The 18,617-nt window shown below is 39.9% G+C and overlaps 1 protein-coding gene across 1 annotated transcript; it reads right to left on the reverse strand.

Moving 5' to 3' along the window:
• Nucleotides 1-860: 860 nt before the first annotated feature.
• HSP90B1 (heat shock protein 90 beta family member 1) lies at nucleotides 861-18,104 on the reverse strand. The gene is made up of 18 exons (XM_055336296.1): nucleotides 17,935-18,104; nucleotides 16,903-17,005; nucleotides 15,911-16,052; nucleotides 15,273-15,389; nucleotides 13,896-14,227; nucleotides 10,062-10,173; nucleotides 9,542-9,661; nucleotides 8,657-8,773; nucleotides 6,702-6,839; nucleotides 6,542-6,619; nucleotides 6,341-6,406; nucleotides 5,590-5,859; nucleotides 5,092-5,337; nucleotides 4,191-4,327; nucleotides 2,286-2,364; nucleotides 2,044-2,199; nucleotides 1,667-1,789; nucleotides 861-1,159 (listed from the first exon to the last, which is right to left on the reverse strand). Exons 1-18 carry the CDS (start codon nucleotides 17,981-17,983, stop codon nucleotides 1,130-1,132), a joined length of 2,415 nt encoding a protein of 804 aa, XP_055192271.1. The 5' UTR covers nucleotides 17,984-18,104; the 3' UTR covers nucleotides 861-1,129.
• Nucleotides 18,105-18,617: the final 513 nt, after the last annotated feature.

Below are 18,617 nucleotides of genomic sequence, written 5' to 3' on the forward strand. Positions count from 1 at the left end.
ACTCAGGTTTTGTCTCCCTAGCTACAGTTAAAATATTGAAAGACTACCATTTTGGATGGCTATCCTAGTGAAATGACAAAAACCGGTTTCATATTTCAAAAGTAATTAAATGATTGCTTGGTGAGGATCATCATCAATATCTAGTTATCTGTTGTCAGATTATGGGTCTTTTAAAACCTTATTTTGGAGTAAGTAGATTTACAGGGAAACTGGGAAGATGGCACAAGCCCCCATGTCCCTTCCCTGTTTCCATGAATGCTGTCCTCTCCATCACCACGGGTCCTGTCAAAGCCAAAGAACTATTAATTATACTCCCGACGAAATCTTACCAGTCTAATCCAGGCAATGAAAGCATAGTTGCCATGTCTCCTTCTATCTATTTCTGTCCTTGGTTTTGACCTTGATTGACACTTGTGAAGAGCACTGTCCACATACTATAGGTCTGTCTTATGTTAGAGATGGCAGTAGCCTTACCACATCCTACCAGGGATCCACAACACCACTGGGGAGATGAACCTTGAACACCAGGTTAGTGTCCTGTCTACCAGGTTTCTCAGCTACCAAGTTACCATTTCCCCCTTGCCATCCATATTCTAGGACAGCCACTACGTCTAGCCTACTTTCAAAAAGGGGGATTAAGCCTCACCTTGGAAGAGGGAGCATCTGTACGTTATTATTTGAATTCTTCTGTAATGAACATGGTCTTTTCTCTATTAAGTGACTTTGAAAAATACTGGATTTGAAAGGCTTTTCTATGTACAGATTATTTCTCTTCTGTAAGGCAAAAACCCCTGAAACAGCATCAAAGAAAAAAAAAAAAAGCCAAGTATGTACAATCATTATGAAGACAAGACGCTGAGTATTTGGGATCTTTTTTATTTTTATACACATGACAAGATTTTACACCAAGAATAGTCAGTTAAATAGTACAAATTTACATTCATGAGGAATGTTAAAAAAAAAAATTCAACTAAAAAACCCACTTCTTTCTGTGACCCACAATCCCAACATTTTACAGTGCAGGGGAGAAGGGGGCTGCGGGGAGCATCCAAAACAAGTCTCTCCCAAAAGAAATGACTTAAATTTCACATTCCCTCTCCACACAGATTCCAAATGGTGAGAGTATAATTTATAATTCATCTTTTTCAGCTGTAGATTTCTGTGAAAACAGAAAAATCAGAAGGTAGTAAAAACCAGCAGAAAAAATCTTAGCTCACAGTTTTATGTGTGGAAAAAGACAACTGAAACGGGCCCAGCGTTGTTCCATTATTTCAGCTGAAGGCTAGAACCTCAACTTGTTAATCTGCAAAATAATTTAGAACCTGATAATAAGATCAATAGCCCCTGAACACAAATAATCAAGAGCTTAAAATGGCCTACTGCTGCTACATAAGGCGGAAGCAACTAAGGAAAAATCTGTTTAACACTATCACAAGAATGGATGGCTAAACAAAAGGAGTGGGGAGATGAAAGCATACATTTCATTTAGAGGAAAAAAAAAGGAGTTGCCGTACCTTCTGAATTTCATACTAGAGGCCTATTTTTTTTGGTGGATTTCCTGAAGCCTAGCTTCTGGAAGCTATGCAGTTCTAACGCCAGAACTAAAAATAAGTTTGCCTAATTCTGCAAGAACTAAAACACAAGCCCCATTCTCGACTTGTTTTACCTTTACTGTTTCTTGTTCTTCGTCGTCTGTTCCTGCATCCATTTCTTCTTCGTCGTCCTGCTCTGTGTCTTCTGTGGTGTCCTCGGTTGTCTCTTCGGGTTCTTCTTCTGGTTCTTCTTCCACCTAAGGGCAATATTTATCAGCTCACTCATGGCTCCCATACCTTGGGTCTATTTTCCCTTTGTTCATTAAGTGTATAACATAATTAACTTCACCCCTGTTTTATCCAGAACTGCAGAGTGAATCTGCTAACTAGAGTTAACAGTTATGCTAACAAAGGGAGACAGATTTAAAAACAAAGGATCTAAAAGGGGAATTTATTAATTCTAGCAGTGTTTAACACTGGGGATTCAGACATTTCATAAATTATTTCAAACCTTTGCATCAGGGTCAATGTTTAAACTGAGGCGAAGCATTCTTTCTATTCGATCTCCATATGCTTTAGTGTCTGGTAGCAGATACCCTGATCGCAGCGTTGCTGTCTCAAACAAAACCACAGCAAGATCCGATACCGTTTTGTCATCTTCATCTTCCTGAGATGGAAGAAGAGACGTCTGATTAACATTAAAAGGTACAAAGTATTCCAAGTGAAAGATGAAAGAGCATGGCTGCATATTACCTTAACTCGTCGAAGCATGTCTTTGATCAGGGGGTGTCTGGGATTAATTTCAAATGTTTTCTTCTGGCTGGCATAGTAACTGGAAAGGGGTAAAAATGAACGTGAGAAACATAAAATTTCAGTATCTGTATATTCCCCATGTTCTATAAATTTTTAAAATCACAAAGAACTCTTGGAAAAACAAGATTTATTTATATCGTAACATGCTTTATTTTTTATTTTTTTCATGCTTTGCCTTTAAAATGGGATGGGCAAGGTGCGATGGAAGAGTGCAATGTAGAGAACTTATTTACTAATGCATCTTAAGTGCCTAGAACTTTGTGGAGTGATGAATGGATTTAATGTCTTCATTCCCTCCTAATTTATTCTCCCTTCCTTCACTGCAGCTCAGTCTGTGAGTTTGGAAACATCTAGGCAGCCTCTGCCTGCTGGTCAGTTACTACCTTCCCCATGATGCTTCACCAATATGGTTCCAGGACAAACTGTTTTCTTTTATCAGAGCTCAGTTCTCAATGCATTCTAAATATACTTTTCCTAACCTTTAGTTTTCTGCTGTCAATTGGGACTCTTCTCCCTCCTATAGATGAGAAGAGGGAGAAACTACATCCTATCATGGGATACCTATGATATATACAGAGTTTAGAAGATTAGGACTTGATCTGTTATCCTGACTGGTATGAACCTCAGTAAGATGACAGTGATGTCTACTTAGTATCACAGTGTACAGACACAGTAAGTGCTGGTTTTGTTGAATGGAAGGTAACTTCCAGTTAATAAATGAAAAATAAATAGACATTTATATAATGGCTACTATACGGTTTCTTTTTTTTTTTTAATTTTATTTATTTATTCATGAGAGACACAGAGGCAGAGACACAGGCAGAGGGAGAAGCAGGCCCCACGCAGGGAGCCCGACGGGACTCGATCCTGGGTCTCCAGGATCATGCCCTGGGCCGAAGGTGGCACTAAACCGCTCACTGAGCCATCTGGGCTGCCCTACTATACTGTTTCAATGGGATATAAGCAAAACCCTGTTTTCCACCTGAATTTTATAATCTATAAAATCTTCAGGGAGGCAAGACCTATAAAAACAAGATGCCATTTAGCATTTTACAGTGGAAACCTTATATGTTGGTGAATCTTGCTAAATATGAAATACACTATGCAAATATGCAAAAAAAATATAAACAGTTTTGGAATTGTGACAACAGAGACTACATTTGTAGTAGAATCCTAAGCTAGGCCTTGGGGAAACATAGGACCATCAGAAGGCAATAAATAGAAGACATTCCAGGTGGGAGAAGGGAGAATGAAAGTGGGGAAGACTGTTTTCAAGACTGTTGCTGTGACATTAAAATATAAATCTGACATATGTATTTCTTGGGGAAAAAGAAAAAAAAAGGGCACTGAAGGCTTTGTGTAGCTATAGTACTTAGCCCATTAGGTCATAAACTTGTTAATTCGTGGGTCCTTTCCCCTTTATTTTGTAGGGTATACTAATTGGGGAAGGGGAGTGGCAGTTAAAAAGGACTGAACTCATTTGACAAACGTCACTGTTGTTAACCTCATCTGTAACTATTTATTAATATCTAAAGATGTCAAAGCTGCCCAGAGGCCAGGCCAAGCATATATATGCAAAATATATGCAAAAATAACAATGTATGTCACAGATTAAGAAAATTCCCATTTGTGTATATAAAAATACTGTAAATAAATCAGGAGCCCAACACCTCTCCTTTATCAGTCTAATGTCAGAGGAATCCCTTTGAAAACCTGTCTCATCTAATATATAGCGGTAGTGGTGTTAACACACATTAGCTCTTTCTACAGATGCTGACATCAATTTCTAAAGGAAGGCGGGACCAGAACTAACACCTCATCAGGGACCTTCCCAAGGATGCTTACTTTGTAGAGATGTCTTTGCCCGTCTGGTATGCTTGAGCTTTCATGATTCTCTCCATGTTGCCAGACCATCCATACTGGCTGGCCACCAGAGCACACGGAGACTCTGTCAGACGCTGAGATACCACGGCCTTTTCAATCTTAGGAGAAGAAACCAAAAGTTAAATACGTGTAAATACCAATAGTTAAGGTCATTCAATAACTAAGGATTCGTCATGTAAGATCATAGACAGAGGCAGGTCATAAAAATACCTCTGATTCAGATTCAGAAGACTCTTTTGTCATTTAATAATATGAATTTTTCAGTCAAAAATTAACACTTTTTAAACTCATCTAAGACAAATTCAACCAGAAGAAATTTAAACTACAGAAAACTTTCAGTGACAAAGAAACCCAAGCAGTATCCACATACAGAATTACTTTTATCTTTTTAATTATTTGTATTTTAGAAATTTTCAAGTAGAGGCGCCCGGGTGGCTCAGTGAGTTAAGCTTCTGCTCTTGATTTTGGCTCAGGTCATGATCTCAGGGTCATGAGATGGAGCCCTATGTCTGGCTCAATGCTCAGTGTGGGGTCTGCTTGAGATTCTCTCACTGTGCTCCTCTCCTTGCTCATACTCCTTCTCTCTAAAAAAAGCACAGGCTCCAATGCCCAACAAGGGGTTCGAACTCACAACCCAGAGATCAAGAGCCACATGTTCTACCGACTGAGCCAGCAGGTGCTCTTGTCGTTTATAAACTAACTTCATTCTCCCAAAAATTTAACTTACACTATTAAACAATGTTCTGTACAGCTTTTAATGATTACAACGTAACTGGATGCAACGTTTAATTTGTTGACACACAATTTTTTAAAAAAGAAAATGCAAATACTAAAATTTCACAAGTTCTAATTTCCAGAATACCTTGTCCTTGAGGGCTTTATCTTTCATCCAGTTGAGCAGAGGCTCAAATTCTTTCTCAATCGCTTCACGACTCTCCTTCGTTTTCTCACTTTCATCAAATTTCACACCTTCTTTGGCAACATTCTGGAACCTTTTCCCATCAAACTCAGGAAGAGCCTGAATGCAGTATTCGTCCACAGGTTCGGTGAGATAAATCACTTCATAGCCCTTTTTCAGAAGTCGCTCAACAAACGGAGAAGATTCAGCCTACAAAATTAAGGGAAGTGATAAAGTTTCCAAGTCTACCCTTGGTATATTTGTTCACCCTAGCAGCTACATTTATATAGGACTACTCACCCCACCTTATAGGTAGAGAAATAAGAGGTGCAGAGAATATAAATGAATTTCCTGTCAGTGACTGACCAGGCTTCACAATGACTCCAATTCACCATTAGGGTTGGTTTTTCCTCAAGAGTTGGCTACATACCAGGATGCACGACAGTTGGGAGTTCATCTCACCTCTTTTCTGCTAGACCCAGCCATGAAGTAGATTTTGTCTTGCTTCTCCTTCATTCTTTCCACATATTGGTCTAGACTGGTAATGTCACTTGGATGATGAGATGACTGGAATCTAAGAAGTTTAGCAAGACGTGTTCGATTTGAGTGGTCTTCAATTACACCAAGCTTGATGTTGGTACCAAATTCTTTCCAAAAAGTATCATTGTACTTCTCATCAGCAATCTTCTTGATCATGTCCAGAGTTTTACGGACAAGCTTCTTTCTAATCACCTAAATAAAATGAAAGAATCTCATTAGAAACATCACCTCAAACTTTTGAGAATCTACCATATGTAAGACAGCAGGGGAATAGTGGGGGGAAAGATAAAAAGATGAGGCATCATCACTGCCATTAATCAGGAAGCAGGGAATGGTGAGCAATCCTATGCAGACTGAGCAGAAATTAAGTTGTCAGTAGAAATAGTCATATGACTGCTTTTACATTTATATTCTATCTTTAGACCAGAAGTGTAGGTTTATATGCATGTTTACAATTCTTTCAACTTTTCTATAGCTTTGAAACTTTAATAATAATATACCAGGGGGGAAAAATCAGATGCTTAGGATTTAATAATAATTCTAGAGTAAAATTAACTTCTTCAACTAAAGAGCCACAGATAGATCTCAAACTCTGGTGACTCCACTAATGGAGCCTGTCCTCTGAAGCCCAATCAAAGGGCAAAGCAGCCAGTCTCTTCCCAGAGACACTCACCTTAAGCAGTTTATGTTGCTGAAGAGTTTCCCGGGAAACATTCAAGGGGAGATCATCTGAGTCCACCTTTGACGGCAAAACAAAGTTCAGTAAGCAATAAAACACTGGGAAAAACCAAACCAACAAACTAAGAAAAAACAAACAAACAAACACAAACTTCTGTTCATTTTTAATGCCCCCTCATTATTTTTAGATACTTACAACACCCTTGACAAAGTTAAGGTACTTGGGCATCATATCATGGAAGTCATCTGTGATGAATACTCGGCGCACGTAAAGCTAATCAGAGACCAAAAAAAGTCATTATCTGGAAATTACACTTTTGAATTCTAAACTCAGTTTTTACAACTTAAAAACTTGCCTTAATGTAATCACTCTTCTTAGATCCATATTCATCAAACAGACCACGTGGAGCAGATGTAGGTACGAATAAAATTGATTTGAAGGTAACTTCCCCTTCCGCAGTAAAGTGGATATAAGCCATGGGGTCATCACTTTCCTAGGGAAAGTTGGCATTTAGTCATTCAAAGGTACCGGAAAAAGGCAGTGCAAAGGCTGATTTATTACATGGTACACATTCAGTTTAGCATTTAATGAATAACAACAAAAAAAGCTTCCTTACCAACAAAAGGGAAGTAAGGGAATGGAGGGAAGAAGAAATGATTAAGACTGCTATTCTAACTGGCTAGCCATGGTTGGTTTTGCTGATGATCATTCCATATCCTAAACTCAGGGAAGAATGGATGAGTCTAGGTTCCACATGTGTGAGAGAATAAGGTAGGAAAATCACCATCCTGTCTAAATGACAATATACGACACTTCATGAGTATACTGTTCAACACAAAAAGTTCTCAGGAACAGATTTTTTCCAATGGGATATGGACTTCAGCAGTGGCTATAAAGAGGCATGGTAAATAAATCACAGAAATTCCCTAGATCTGCATTATCCATTACCGTACCTACAGGTGGGTACCAAGCACTTGAAATGTGACTATTCTGAATTGAGATGTATGGATAAGCATAAAAATACACAACTAGACTTTGAAGATACAGAAAAAAAAGCAAAAAGCAAAATGTATTACTCATTTTTTAAATGATTACATGTTGAAATAAAAATATTTTGGCTATCTTGGGTTAAATAAAATATATTAAAAACTACACCTATTTCAACTTTTAAAAATGTAGCTTCTAAAAAACCTAGAATCATATATGTAGCTCACATTACATTTCTAATACAGCTGTCCTAGATGAAAATATGTTATACTTGTATACACTAAGACTATAGTTCATGGGAATAAAAGTGGAGACAAAACCAAGGGGAAAGTTTGAGGAGGTAAAACTTAAGGGATAGTTGGATGTTAACATGAAAAAATAAAGAAGGTTAAAAAACAAACCAACTGATGGAATAAAGATTAAAGAAACATAACCATACAAGTTTTATCTAGCCATGCTAGCTAAGCCTACTAAAATATTCTATTTTGCACAAAATGATGTATGGGGAAATATTAACTTGCAATAATCTTAATCAATACTAGTTTTGGATTCTACAGTTAAAACAAAGCCATCAGTGAAAGGAAATAACTTTAAGGAAAGGTTAAGGAAACACAGATTTAGTAATCATTCTTAAGCATATGACCTCACAATAAATGCTTGAGGTTGTAAATAGGCTCTTTGAAGGTCATGTTAAAAGCCACATGAATAAACAAACATAAAGCAGAATCAGACCTATAAATACAGAAAACTGATGGTTGCCAGAGGAGAATAGGGAATGGACAAAACAGGTGAAGGGAGTGGAGATACAGGCTTCTAGCTGTGGAATCAGTAAGTCATGGTACTAAACCTCATAGCATAGGGAATAATCAGTGGCGTTGTAATAACGTTGCATGGTGACAGATGGTAGCTACACTGGTGGGGAGCATAGGCGAATGCATACAGTACTGAATCACTGTCGTATATTTGAAACTAACGTAACACTATATGCTGATTTTCAAATAAGAAAGTTAAAAAAATTAAAGGCATTCATTCTTGAATGGAAAAAAGCCCCCAATTACATTAAAAACCCTTTAATACAAGATATTATGTTTTATGGAAATCACCTACCTATGTAGGTAGTTGTTAATCTTTTTTGTAACACAGCCCCTCTGGCAATATGGTGAAGCCTACAGATTCCTTCTCAGAGTAAATTTTTAAAATACATATGTAATATTAAACCACAAGATTAAAAAGGAGACCAATTATGTTGAAATAGTTGTAAAACAACCTAAAAACATTTTTGATTTAGTAATGTTCACCACATGATTTTCAAATAATATTTACCTTTGAAAATGATTTGTAGAAAGCTTTGTATTCATCATCTTCTACTTCTTTTGATGGTCTCTGCCATATTGGTTTGATGTCATTCATAAGCTCCCAATCCCAGACAGTTTTCTCAACCTAAAGTTATAGTACATTAGTCAGCCCCAACGCTCACCAGCAGTACTACTAGTGGAAATCATAACTTTAGGGTAGTTCAAATGAATGTGGGAAACACTAAAGGACACTTCTAATCTACTATGGCTCCTGCTGCTGGGACCAAAAATCTGCAAGTATTTCAACATTTAAGACTGATCTATAATGCAAAGAAGGCAGCTGGTTATCACTATAACAGATTGATAGCCAATCAAAGGTTTCTTCCATTATCAACTAGCTAAAACGTTGTTTCTTGAAAATATTTATTTTGAGGTTAGGAAGATATACACCTATTAATTATTCCTACTTCATGACCTACAGCAATCTAACATCTTACAATGAATATTCCTCAAACCTACCACCATTACTTCCGTCTACTCTGCTACCTTAACAGGGCAGAGAGCTAATATTATGGTTAATATCTAAACGACAAAAAAAAAATGTAGAAAGAGATTTAGGATCTTAAAATTCAGAATATGATAAACCACTAGTCCTGGGCAACATATAGAACCCAGAAAACTGTGCACAAAAATGACCTGTGTTTGTCCTTTAAAACTTCCCACAGGCAGAAGACACAGACAACAGCAAATAAAATAGTCCTTATTTATATAAATTAGGCCTATGGACTTACCATCTGAAGAAAAAAAGACTTTGAAGAATTAAAACTTAACTCTGACTGGTCTGTGCACACTTCAGGTTGTTTTCTAGGACATGTCTAAGCAACATTTTAGTGTGGAGATGAACCATACTTACTTTTTTGGTTTTTGGTTTTTTTTCCTCTTCTTCTTCTTCCACTGCAGCTTCATCATCAGAATCTTCTTTTTCTTCTTTTGCTGCTTCTTCTTCTTCCATGGGCTCCTCAACAGTTTCAGTCTGTTTAAGTAGAATTACAGTTAAATTATTTTATTTAATAATTCTGATTTCAGGGGCAGCCCCGGTGGCTCAGTGGTTTAGCGCCGCCTTCAGCCTGTGACCTGATCCTGGAGACCCGGGATCGAGTCCCACATCAGGCTCCCTGCATGGAGCCTGCTTCTCCCTCTGCCTGTGTCTCTGCCTCTCTCTCTGTGTCTCTCATGAATAAATTCTTAAAAAAAAAAAAAATTCTGATTTCATCTAGAGAATATGAAACACAATTACAGCTCAAAAACATAGGTCTTCAGTAAGAAAACCCTGGGTATCCTGCACTGAAAAACCACACTGAACCTTTGTTCTTTAAGTGTTAAATACTGAAATATGTGCCCATGTAATACATATAAATTTAATATAGATTTACCTTGCTGCTCCACACATAAATAGGGAAGTTTATAAACTGTGAATATTTCTTGACGAGATTTTTAATTGTGTCCAATTCAAGGTAATCAGATGCTTCTTCTTTTAAAACAAGTCTGCAAGGAAAACAGACATTTATAGAAAGACATACTTGGTTTAAAAGATTCGATTATAAATTCATCTAAATACCTTCCTGACAAAACTAATGGCCAGCAGTTCAGTGTAATCCAAGATGGCCCATTTTTCATGTTAAAAACTCGTACCACCAATGACAGTTTGTGAGCTAAATATACCAAATATGAGTAGAGTAGAGGAAGCATTGTCCTTGTATTCCTCAAGTGGAAAATATCCTTAGTTCCAAGTAAACAGTGCAAATGTTCCAATCTTCTTCTGAATATTGGTTTTTTGGTTTTGTTTAGTTTTTTCATTTGAAGAACTGAAATGTTACGTTAGCTCAAGGGCACTGAAACATTCTGGAGAAAAACAGGATGACACGTACTCTGATAGTTACTCTAGAAATCAAATGATCATCACAGATGGTGAACCCAGGGGCGCCTGGCTGACTCAGTTGGAAGAGCATGTAACTCTTGATCCCATGGTTGTGAGTTCCAGTTCCATATTGGGTGTAGAGAGAATTTAAAAACAAAACTTCAAAAAGTCTCTCCTATAGATAGCGAATCCTTAATAAAAACACGTTCCTTAAAAAAGCTAGAAAATTAATCTTACTGTTCATATCCCCACTGTCCAAAACAGTAGTCACATTTTATTTATTTAAATAAAACCTAAGAGTTCTTTAGTTGTATTGCAATATTCCAGGTATTCAAGAGACAAATATGGCTAGTAGTTGCCATACTGGATAGTGCAGAGGTAGAATATTTCCAGAGTTCTACTGGATAGCACTGGCTTAGATAATTCTAATACTGAAAATTGCAACACTGTTTCTTCTTCTTCCGTACTGGCCTTTTTGCAAACTCCTCCTCTACTCACCAAAAATAACACACCATAACACACCCTCAAACACACATTGGGGAGACTGCCTCTTGATGTCTGTGCTCCCAACAAGTAAATATGGCCAATGTTGTATCATGGGTCCCTTCCTTCTCCTGAAAGCTTACCCATGGGCAGATAGCACAGCCTAATGAAGTGGCCAAGTCTCTGGTTTCAGAACATGTATCTTGGTGATGTGGGGGTTGGAGGCAAGTTCAGTTGTGCATCCAAGTTGAAGCTGATGGCTACACCTTAGAGGTATTTGACACGTGACAGATCTTATTATCCCAAAGACTTCAAATATTTACTGGCTGGCCCTTAGAAAAAGTCAGGTGACTCCTGATCCAGACTAAGAACATAGATTTGAGAACCCTGAGCAAGAACTGGAAGCTGAATCCATCGTGGTAGGAAGATTGCACAAGGAACACAAAAATAATGAGAAAGGCCGGAAAAGTTACCTCTGAAAGAGATACTGTCAATATTTAGCAACAAACAAAAAGATATGTAGCATCATGGAAACTAGGTACTAATAAGTGGATAGTCTTAAGTAGCTAGCAAATTCTGTAGGAAACACAAGAGAAAAAGTAAGGAAAAAAAAAAAGACTATTGCTGGGAGTAACACCGATTAAAAAACCCTGAATCCATTGGATTCAGCAGTAAGATTACTGGTGACTTATTTCAATGGAAAGGTGGTGGATAAAGTCACAAATACCTGATAGTAGAAGGGGGTGCAGCAACACCTGTCCCTCTTCTGTTCACACTGAGACGTGAACATGTCTATGTTTCGATGGGAAAGAGGGAGTACATGGGAAAGGCTGACTTTAAAAGATGGCATTGAAATTAATTTGTGATTAGCCTCTGAGGTAGAAGGCAGGCAGCAGATCAGAAGTAGTGATCAGCTTTAGGAAAAGATGTAGAACACCTCCCTCACAGAAGGAGGAACAGAAATAAATGTATTAACACTTACTGGATGCTTAATTTCATGATCTAATTGAATCTTCTCAAAATCTCTCCTAAGGGTACAGCAGGGGCTTAATTTAGTGGGAACAGAAGGAGGTAGGAACTAAATTGTTTGATGGCTTCTATTTTATTTGTCAAATATATGAAATTACACACACACATATGGTGAGGACTTGACCTCATCACTTTCTTGTGTTCCTTTTCCTTCGGCCATTCTAGACTGTCAGTTCCTTAAATGGGCCTCCTGCGTTTGGAACTTCCAGCACACTGTGCTTGCTGCCTAGAATATCTGAACCTAACTTACCACAATTTTAGAAAATCCTGATAAGGGAAGTGGTCCTCTAGTTTCCTTTCTGGCATTTGCCAGTCTGAGGTTATTTCACATTTTTGTTCTTTACTAGAATGAATCACATGGAAGCAGCAACTGCATTGGTCCTATTCTCCACTGGAGTCCTAAACCCTAGCATCTAATAGGCACTCAAGTGATTATCTGCTGAATAAATGCTGGGGTAGAAGGACTTGAACATAGAAAAATGCTAATTTTGCTCAGGGAGAGCAGTTTTAAGGTTTCACTTATCAGCCAGCTATGCTACCTGCTTGAAGCTGTCCTGATTACCCTATTCACTCTTATAAATATCTGCCAGTCAAGTGTTAGGCTCTGGGAATGGAACAGTCAAGCAAAGGTTTGCTTCCATGGAGCTTCCATCTAGATAATCCCATCTGTTCCTTAGCACCCTAAGCTATCAGCCCTCTTGGGATGCAGTTTTCTATCTCTTTGTAGTTGAGAGAGGAGATTTACCTACGCTCCTTTAGCACCTAACAGAGAGAGCACTGCAGCATAACAACTAGTGAAGCCTCCTACTGAGAGCAGGAGGTAGGACTGTGAATAATGATGGTAGAGAAAGGTAAATGATATATGCTTTCTTATGTTAAATTAATACTTAAAAAATTCTTATGTTGAAAAAACTGAATTAAAAAAAAAAAAGTTGAGGATGTAGGCACATTTTCACCTGGTGGGAAGGAGAGAGCCAAATGACCTCTGAAATGAGATTTCTTTGATGTGGTCTACAGCTGGTAGCTTCAGAGAGCTCAATATTTACTTGTCATTTTGTGAGTACTAAACAAATTAGAGTATCTTGTTATATTTGCTGGTTAAAAAAAAAAAAAAAAAAAAAAGCTGTTCTATCTACTTCACAGAGCTAAAAACACCAAGATACTGGGCTTAAGATCTACCTCTACTATATAGTTACTGGCTTAAACCAAATTCCAATTTGAATTCAACAATTTGCAACCATTCTCAAAGGAGACATCATGTACTAAGGAACTTTTATTAACTTTCTTCAAGCTCTTTATTTGTACCTGTTCTCTCCAACCTGTCCCTAACACCAGCTCCTACCACAGTTGAGTATTTTCAACTGTCACCCAGAGTTTCCTCTCATCTAGTCCTGCCATCCTCCGTATCATTTTCAGAAAACCTTAAAAAAGCTAATCAAAGCTCTATCATTAACTGCCACCAACTGAGAGGAATTTCTTTAATCCTGTGAACAAGATGTGCCTTTATATCCACCATGCTCCACAGATAGATCTGACACTTCTTTCCCAAGTCTTGCTTCCCTGGAAATTCTGAATCAACCCACTTCTGTGAAACCTCCAATCTGCCTTCTTCCCTAGGAGAGCTAACCCTTCCGACCTTTTGCCCTCGATGGATAGCAGCCATTATAACTCTGTGTCTGGCCCTTAAGGAGGTCTCGTAAATATTTCCTTGAGTGATGAAAACAGGTCCATTTCCTCATTTTGTAGGCAAGGAACGAAGGCCCAGAATAAGCGGTTTGCTTGGAGTCAAGGTCCTTGCTAGGACAATTAATTCTTATTAGGAAGCAGTAATACTCACGTAATTGTTGTTCCCCGTCCGAGGGTGTTCCCTCGTGGGTCAGCAATTACAGAGAACTCATTGGAGTCAGATTCCCAGATATGCTGGGTATCGTTGTTGTGTTTTGATGTGACAATAACCTTATCTGCGACAAGGAAGGCAGAATAGAAACCGACACCAAACTGCCCAATCAGTTCAGAAGTTGACTGGCCATCCTCTTGTGCCTCAGTCATTTTGTTTAAAAACTCGCTTGTTCCAGATTTGGCTATGGTACCAAGGTTTTTAACCAACTCTTCCCGGGTCATTCCCACACCAGTGTCTGTGACATGTAGCAGATTCTTCTCCTTGTCACACTGAAAGCAAGACGAGAACAGGATAGTTTTATTTGTTTAATACTCATGGTATGCCAAGTAACTACTGAGCTATATATTCAGAAACTACCAGCTTTGTGCCACATTGGGTTAATTTTCTTCCATATAGTGTTTTATGGACTTTTCAGAAAATGTGCACCTTATATAAGCATCTTACTTTATAGAGGATAACCTTAAGTTCACTGTATTTGAGAAAGTATCAACATAAAGACAACAGAGATTGGTCTGAATGTCAAAGGGACAGACCTAAACAAAACAAGTTATTTTTGAAGAAAAAAAATTTTATATTATGCCTATTTCTTTCACAGAAAATAAAAGGTCAAAACTTGAATGACTTCTGTTTATGGAATCTGTGGTGATCAATGTTCTTCATTAAATATTACCAGCTCTCAAAAAAAAAAAATATCACCAGCTCTCTGTCATCTGGAAACATAGTAGGACTATGCTTTCTTCATTTTTGGTTAAGGTCCTGTGACTGGTTCTGGCCAATGAGCTGCAAGTGGGAGTCAGGAATGTGGCTTTCAGCCTAGAGCCTTTAAAAGATGGGAGACCCTCTGAGCTTTCTATACCATGGCAACAAGCTACACTCTAAATGGCTGCTACTCAATCAGCCTGTGTCCTCTGGGAGTGAGGATGATGCAAAGCAAAGGCCACAGTGGCCTGTGGTTGATGATTTAATCCAGAGACTAGCAAACTTTTTCTGAAGAGCCAGAGGATAAATATTTTAGGCACATGGGTCATACGGTCTCTGTCACAATTAGTCAAACCAACTGTGTAGCACAAAGGTAGTCATAGCACATAATCAGGCATGGCTATGTTTCAATAAAACTTTATTTATAAAAACAAGTAGGTTGGATTTGGCCCACAGGCCATGTATTTTGCTAAACCCCAATTTAAGTCTCTAGGCTTGGGGGTTACTTGTTATTGCAGCATAACCTGGCCTATCTTGACTGACAGAGATTCCCTATCTCTAAGGATTCTTTTTGCTTTAGAAGGAAAAAAAAGAAGAAAACGGTTTTAAGCTTACCTTAATTTTGACAGTTAGTTCCTCATTTCCAGCAAGAGCATTTTCATCAGTCAGTGATATTAACCTTATCTTATCTAAGGCATCAGAAGCATTTGAAATCAGTTCTCTCAAGAAAATCTAAATGGAAGCCAGATTTAACACACGCTTTGATTAGCCTCAAGATATACAAAACATCAAATTTAATGTCAATCTTATTTTAGTTCTCTTCTGTCCTCTGAAAAAGCACTCTTTAAGAAATAAGATTTATGGTAGAGAAGTGGCTTTACTCTCTTGGTAAAAGGAGGTACAGCTCTTAACACACAGGACTGTAGCAACTGTTAAGGAATCCCTGAACTGGTAAGAGTAGTAACATTCTAGTCTCATACATCTTCATATTATGTAACATGGCTTAGGTGGTTTGAGTGCCCTCAAAACAGACTATTTAGCAGACCATGAACATATTTGAAGGGGAAAGGACAAAAGGAAAATGTCTAACCACCACCCCACAATGGGGCAGCAACTTTTTTTTCATACTGGGTATGTAATATGCTAATAGCTATTTACTTGAAATTACTACCTAAGTATGTTTATCATGAAGGTAAAAAAGTATGCTATCGCACAGAGACAAAGTAATATTATCCTAACCACACACTGCTTACCTCTTTATTTTTATACAATGAGTTGATGATAAGTTTCATCATTCTATTCACTTCAGCTTGGAAGGCAAATTTTTCTGATTTTTCTCTAAGTTCTCTTATTTGGGATGCATTTAATCCATCCAACTGAATAGCTTCTTCCTCTCTAAGAAAATAAAGTTAATAAACAAATATGGCATTGCTTAGTTCCCTCCAAAATCATAGAATCTGTAATGAAAGCAGTGATCTCATAAGATTGCCTCAAGAGTTAAAAGGGTAAAAAAAAAAAAAAATAAAATATTACTAATACACTATTTCTAGCCACAGTAAAATTTTACCACCTTCACACTGAGTTGTAAAACTCAGTTTTTAAAACTGTCAGAAAAATAAACTTGACTTTCCTCTACTAAAAATAAAAAGTAAAGTCATACTTACTTATATGTTCCCTTACATTTGGGCTCTTTGCCTAGGAAGCTTTGACCTCTAGTTGTCTATAAAATTGTCTAAGTCCTATCCTAAGCAGCCAAATTTGAAAACATTGCTCAAGTGAGAGAAATCTTTTTAAAAGTTACTCAGTTTAAATTACTGGGTAATTTAAAATTACTGAGCACCTGGATGGTTCAATCAGTAAACAGGTGACTCTTGATCTGGGGGGTCATGAGTTCAAGCGCCACATCAGAGGCAGAGATTACTTAAAATTTACTAAGTTTACACACTTCCTGAGTATAAAACCAATCAGTTTTCCGGACATAAGACAACCCGTATTCTGCAATCTAGTCATCCAAATAGTTTTAGAAAGAAATTCATTCCATTCTGACCACTCATTCCTAGGTGGGCAAGTTAGGAGATATTTAGGGATGAACATGCCTCACAGTCCTAACATTTTCTATGACCATTTTTTAGGTCTCTAAATTTGGGGTGTTACACATCACCTGGACCTTTGATGAAAGGGTAGCGATCTACTATATCCCAGCGTTCCTAAGGGCTAACCCATATAGTTTCAAAAGAACACAAACCTCTGCACTACTTCATCATCTGTCCTGGAGCCTTCTCTACTTTTACCCAGATCCTCTTCCACTGTACCATCCACATCGACTTCATCGTCAGCTCGGACTGACCCTGGAAGATTTTAACACCAGAAAACTCTTAAACCACCGCTGCTTCGTGTACTTCTCAGAGGAGACACGATCACACAGAGCAAGAGTAGTGGTTGCAAAATTCAGGTGAATATGGGATGTGGGATCGGGAAGAATGGATCCAGCAGTTTAAGCACCCAAGGTAAACCCAACTTGGTGTATTTATTGAAGTTCAGACACGGAGTCCTCCAGCAGATTCTGCATAGGGAGGCTGCCATCACGCCTGCGGAGTGGCCTCGGGTGCTTCATAAAGTTGAGGAGGACTGACACCGGGTCCCTTCTACACGCACACGTGTTGCGCGCAGGCCGAGGCATGGCCTCCCAACTGACCCTGCCAAGACAGACCTTCGACATCGCAGGTCAGAATACAACAGAATTTGTGCAACCACTGGCGAGAGGAACTGAAATCGGGCCTGAGCGAGGGACGAGAAGTAGAGAGACTTTGAGATGTCAGGAAGCTCGAGCACAAGTGAGGCAAGCTCGCAGACACTGCCTTTCTTGGGGCTCAGGGCCCCACTGCCCGGTCCGGCACCTACGAGAGGCGGGATGCGGGGTCCTCGGCTCCAGGGCTGGAGACTCCTGCGTCTGACAAAAGTCCCTCGAGATGGGCAGCCGCCACGTTCCCGGGGGACCCTAAGCCGAGCGGCGCCCCACCCCAACTTGGTCGAGACCTCTGGGCACAACTACTAGGTCTGTAAGGGATTTAAACGTTCTCGTTTTTCCTTTCCACAGAAGGAGGAAAGTGCGCCAACTCCCTCGAGCCTCTTTCGAGGAAAGGCGATGGACTCCCCTCGGCCCAACGGAGGCCCCGGAATCTCCCTCCCGGGCTCAACGCCCCCAGAACCTTCGAGAAGAAGCCGCGATGGAGGAGGGGGGGCGTCCGGGGCTGCCCGCTCCTCCCGGATCACTCACCGAAGGTCAGCAGGACGCAGCAGAGGCCCAGCACCCACAGGGCCCTCATGGCGCGCGGCCGGTGGGAGTCTCACGTCCTTTTTGAGAGTAGGAGCCGCCTCCACCCCCCACCCCGGGGATCAGACGCTCAGACCACAAGCCGCGCGGTCCGCCCACTACCCCCCAAACAGGCCGGGCCGCTTTTCACCCCAGCCTCGCGCGGGAGGGGGACGGGAAACACGAACCCGCCAATGGGGCCGCACCACGCACCCCCTGCACCCAATGGGGACTCGAGGGGGGGGCCGCAGTGCGCCAATCGGAGCCGTCCAGGTGCGGTGCCTGGTGCCCGAAGCGTGGCTCCCCCCGATTGGCCAGCCGTGGCCCCCCTTCTCCAATCAGAGGGCTCCGCGGGCCCTCTCTCGCGGGACCGCCCCTTTGCCTGCGAAGCTCGGGCCTCTCAGGGAAACGGCCCAATGAACGTCAGCGCAGAACGCAACCCTCGTTTTGGAGAGGGCGCAGGGGAACCACTTCCGGGTTCTTGAGCGCGTTTATTCCGTGACCAGGGGAAACAGTAGTCATGGCAACGGTTCTTCTCCTGCCCAGTCTCCGCGCTGGGTCTCGTTGGGAATGATTCCTGCGCGCCTTTCCGAGTTCAGCCTTCTTTTTGGTGGTGCATCCCGGAGAAGAGAAACACGTGAGACGTG

The sequence above is a fragment of the Nyctereutes procyonoides genome, unplaced genomic scaffold (genome assembly GCF_905146905.1).
Source record: "Nyctereutes procyonoides isolate TBG_1078 unplaced genomic scaffold, NYPRO_anot_genome, whole genome shotgun sequence".
Lineage (NCBI taxonomy): Eukaryota > Metazoa > Chordata > Mammalia > Carnivora > Canidae > Nyctereutes > Nyctereutes procyonoides.

Excerpts from the sequence above, each read along its gene's own strand:
- HSP90B1 (XM_055336296.1), bottom strand. The coding sequence starts at position 17,983 with ATGAGGGCCCTGTGGGTGCTGGGCCTCTGCTGCGTCCTGCTGACCTTC. Across the intron at positions 14,228-15,272 it reads AACTAACTGTCAAAATTAAG|TGTGACAAGGAGAAGAATCT; the intron begins GTAAGCTTAAAA and ends TCTTGCTTTCAG. Across the intron at positions 9,662-10,061 it reads TTTATGTGTGGAGCAGCAAG|ACTGAAACTGTTGAGGAGCC; the intron begins GTAAATCTATAT and ends CTACTTAAACAG.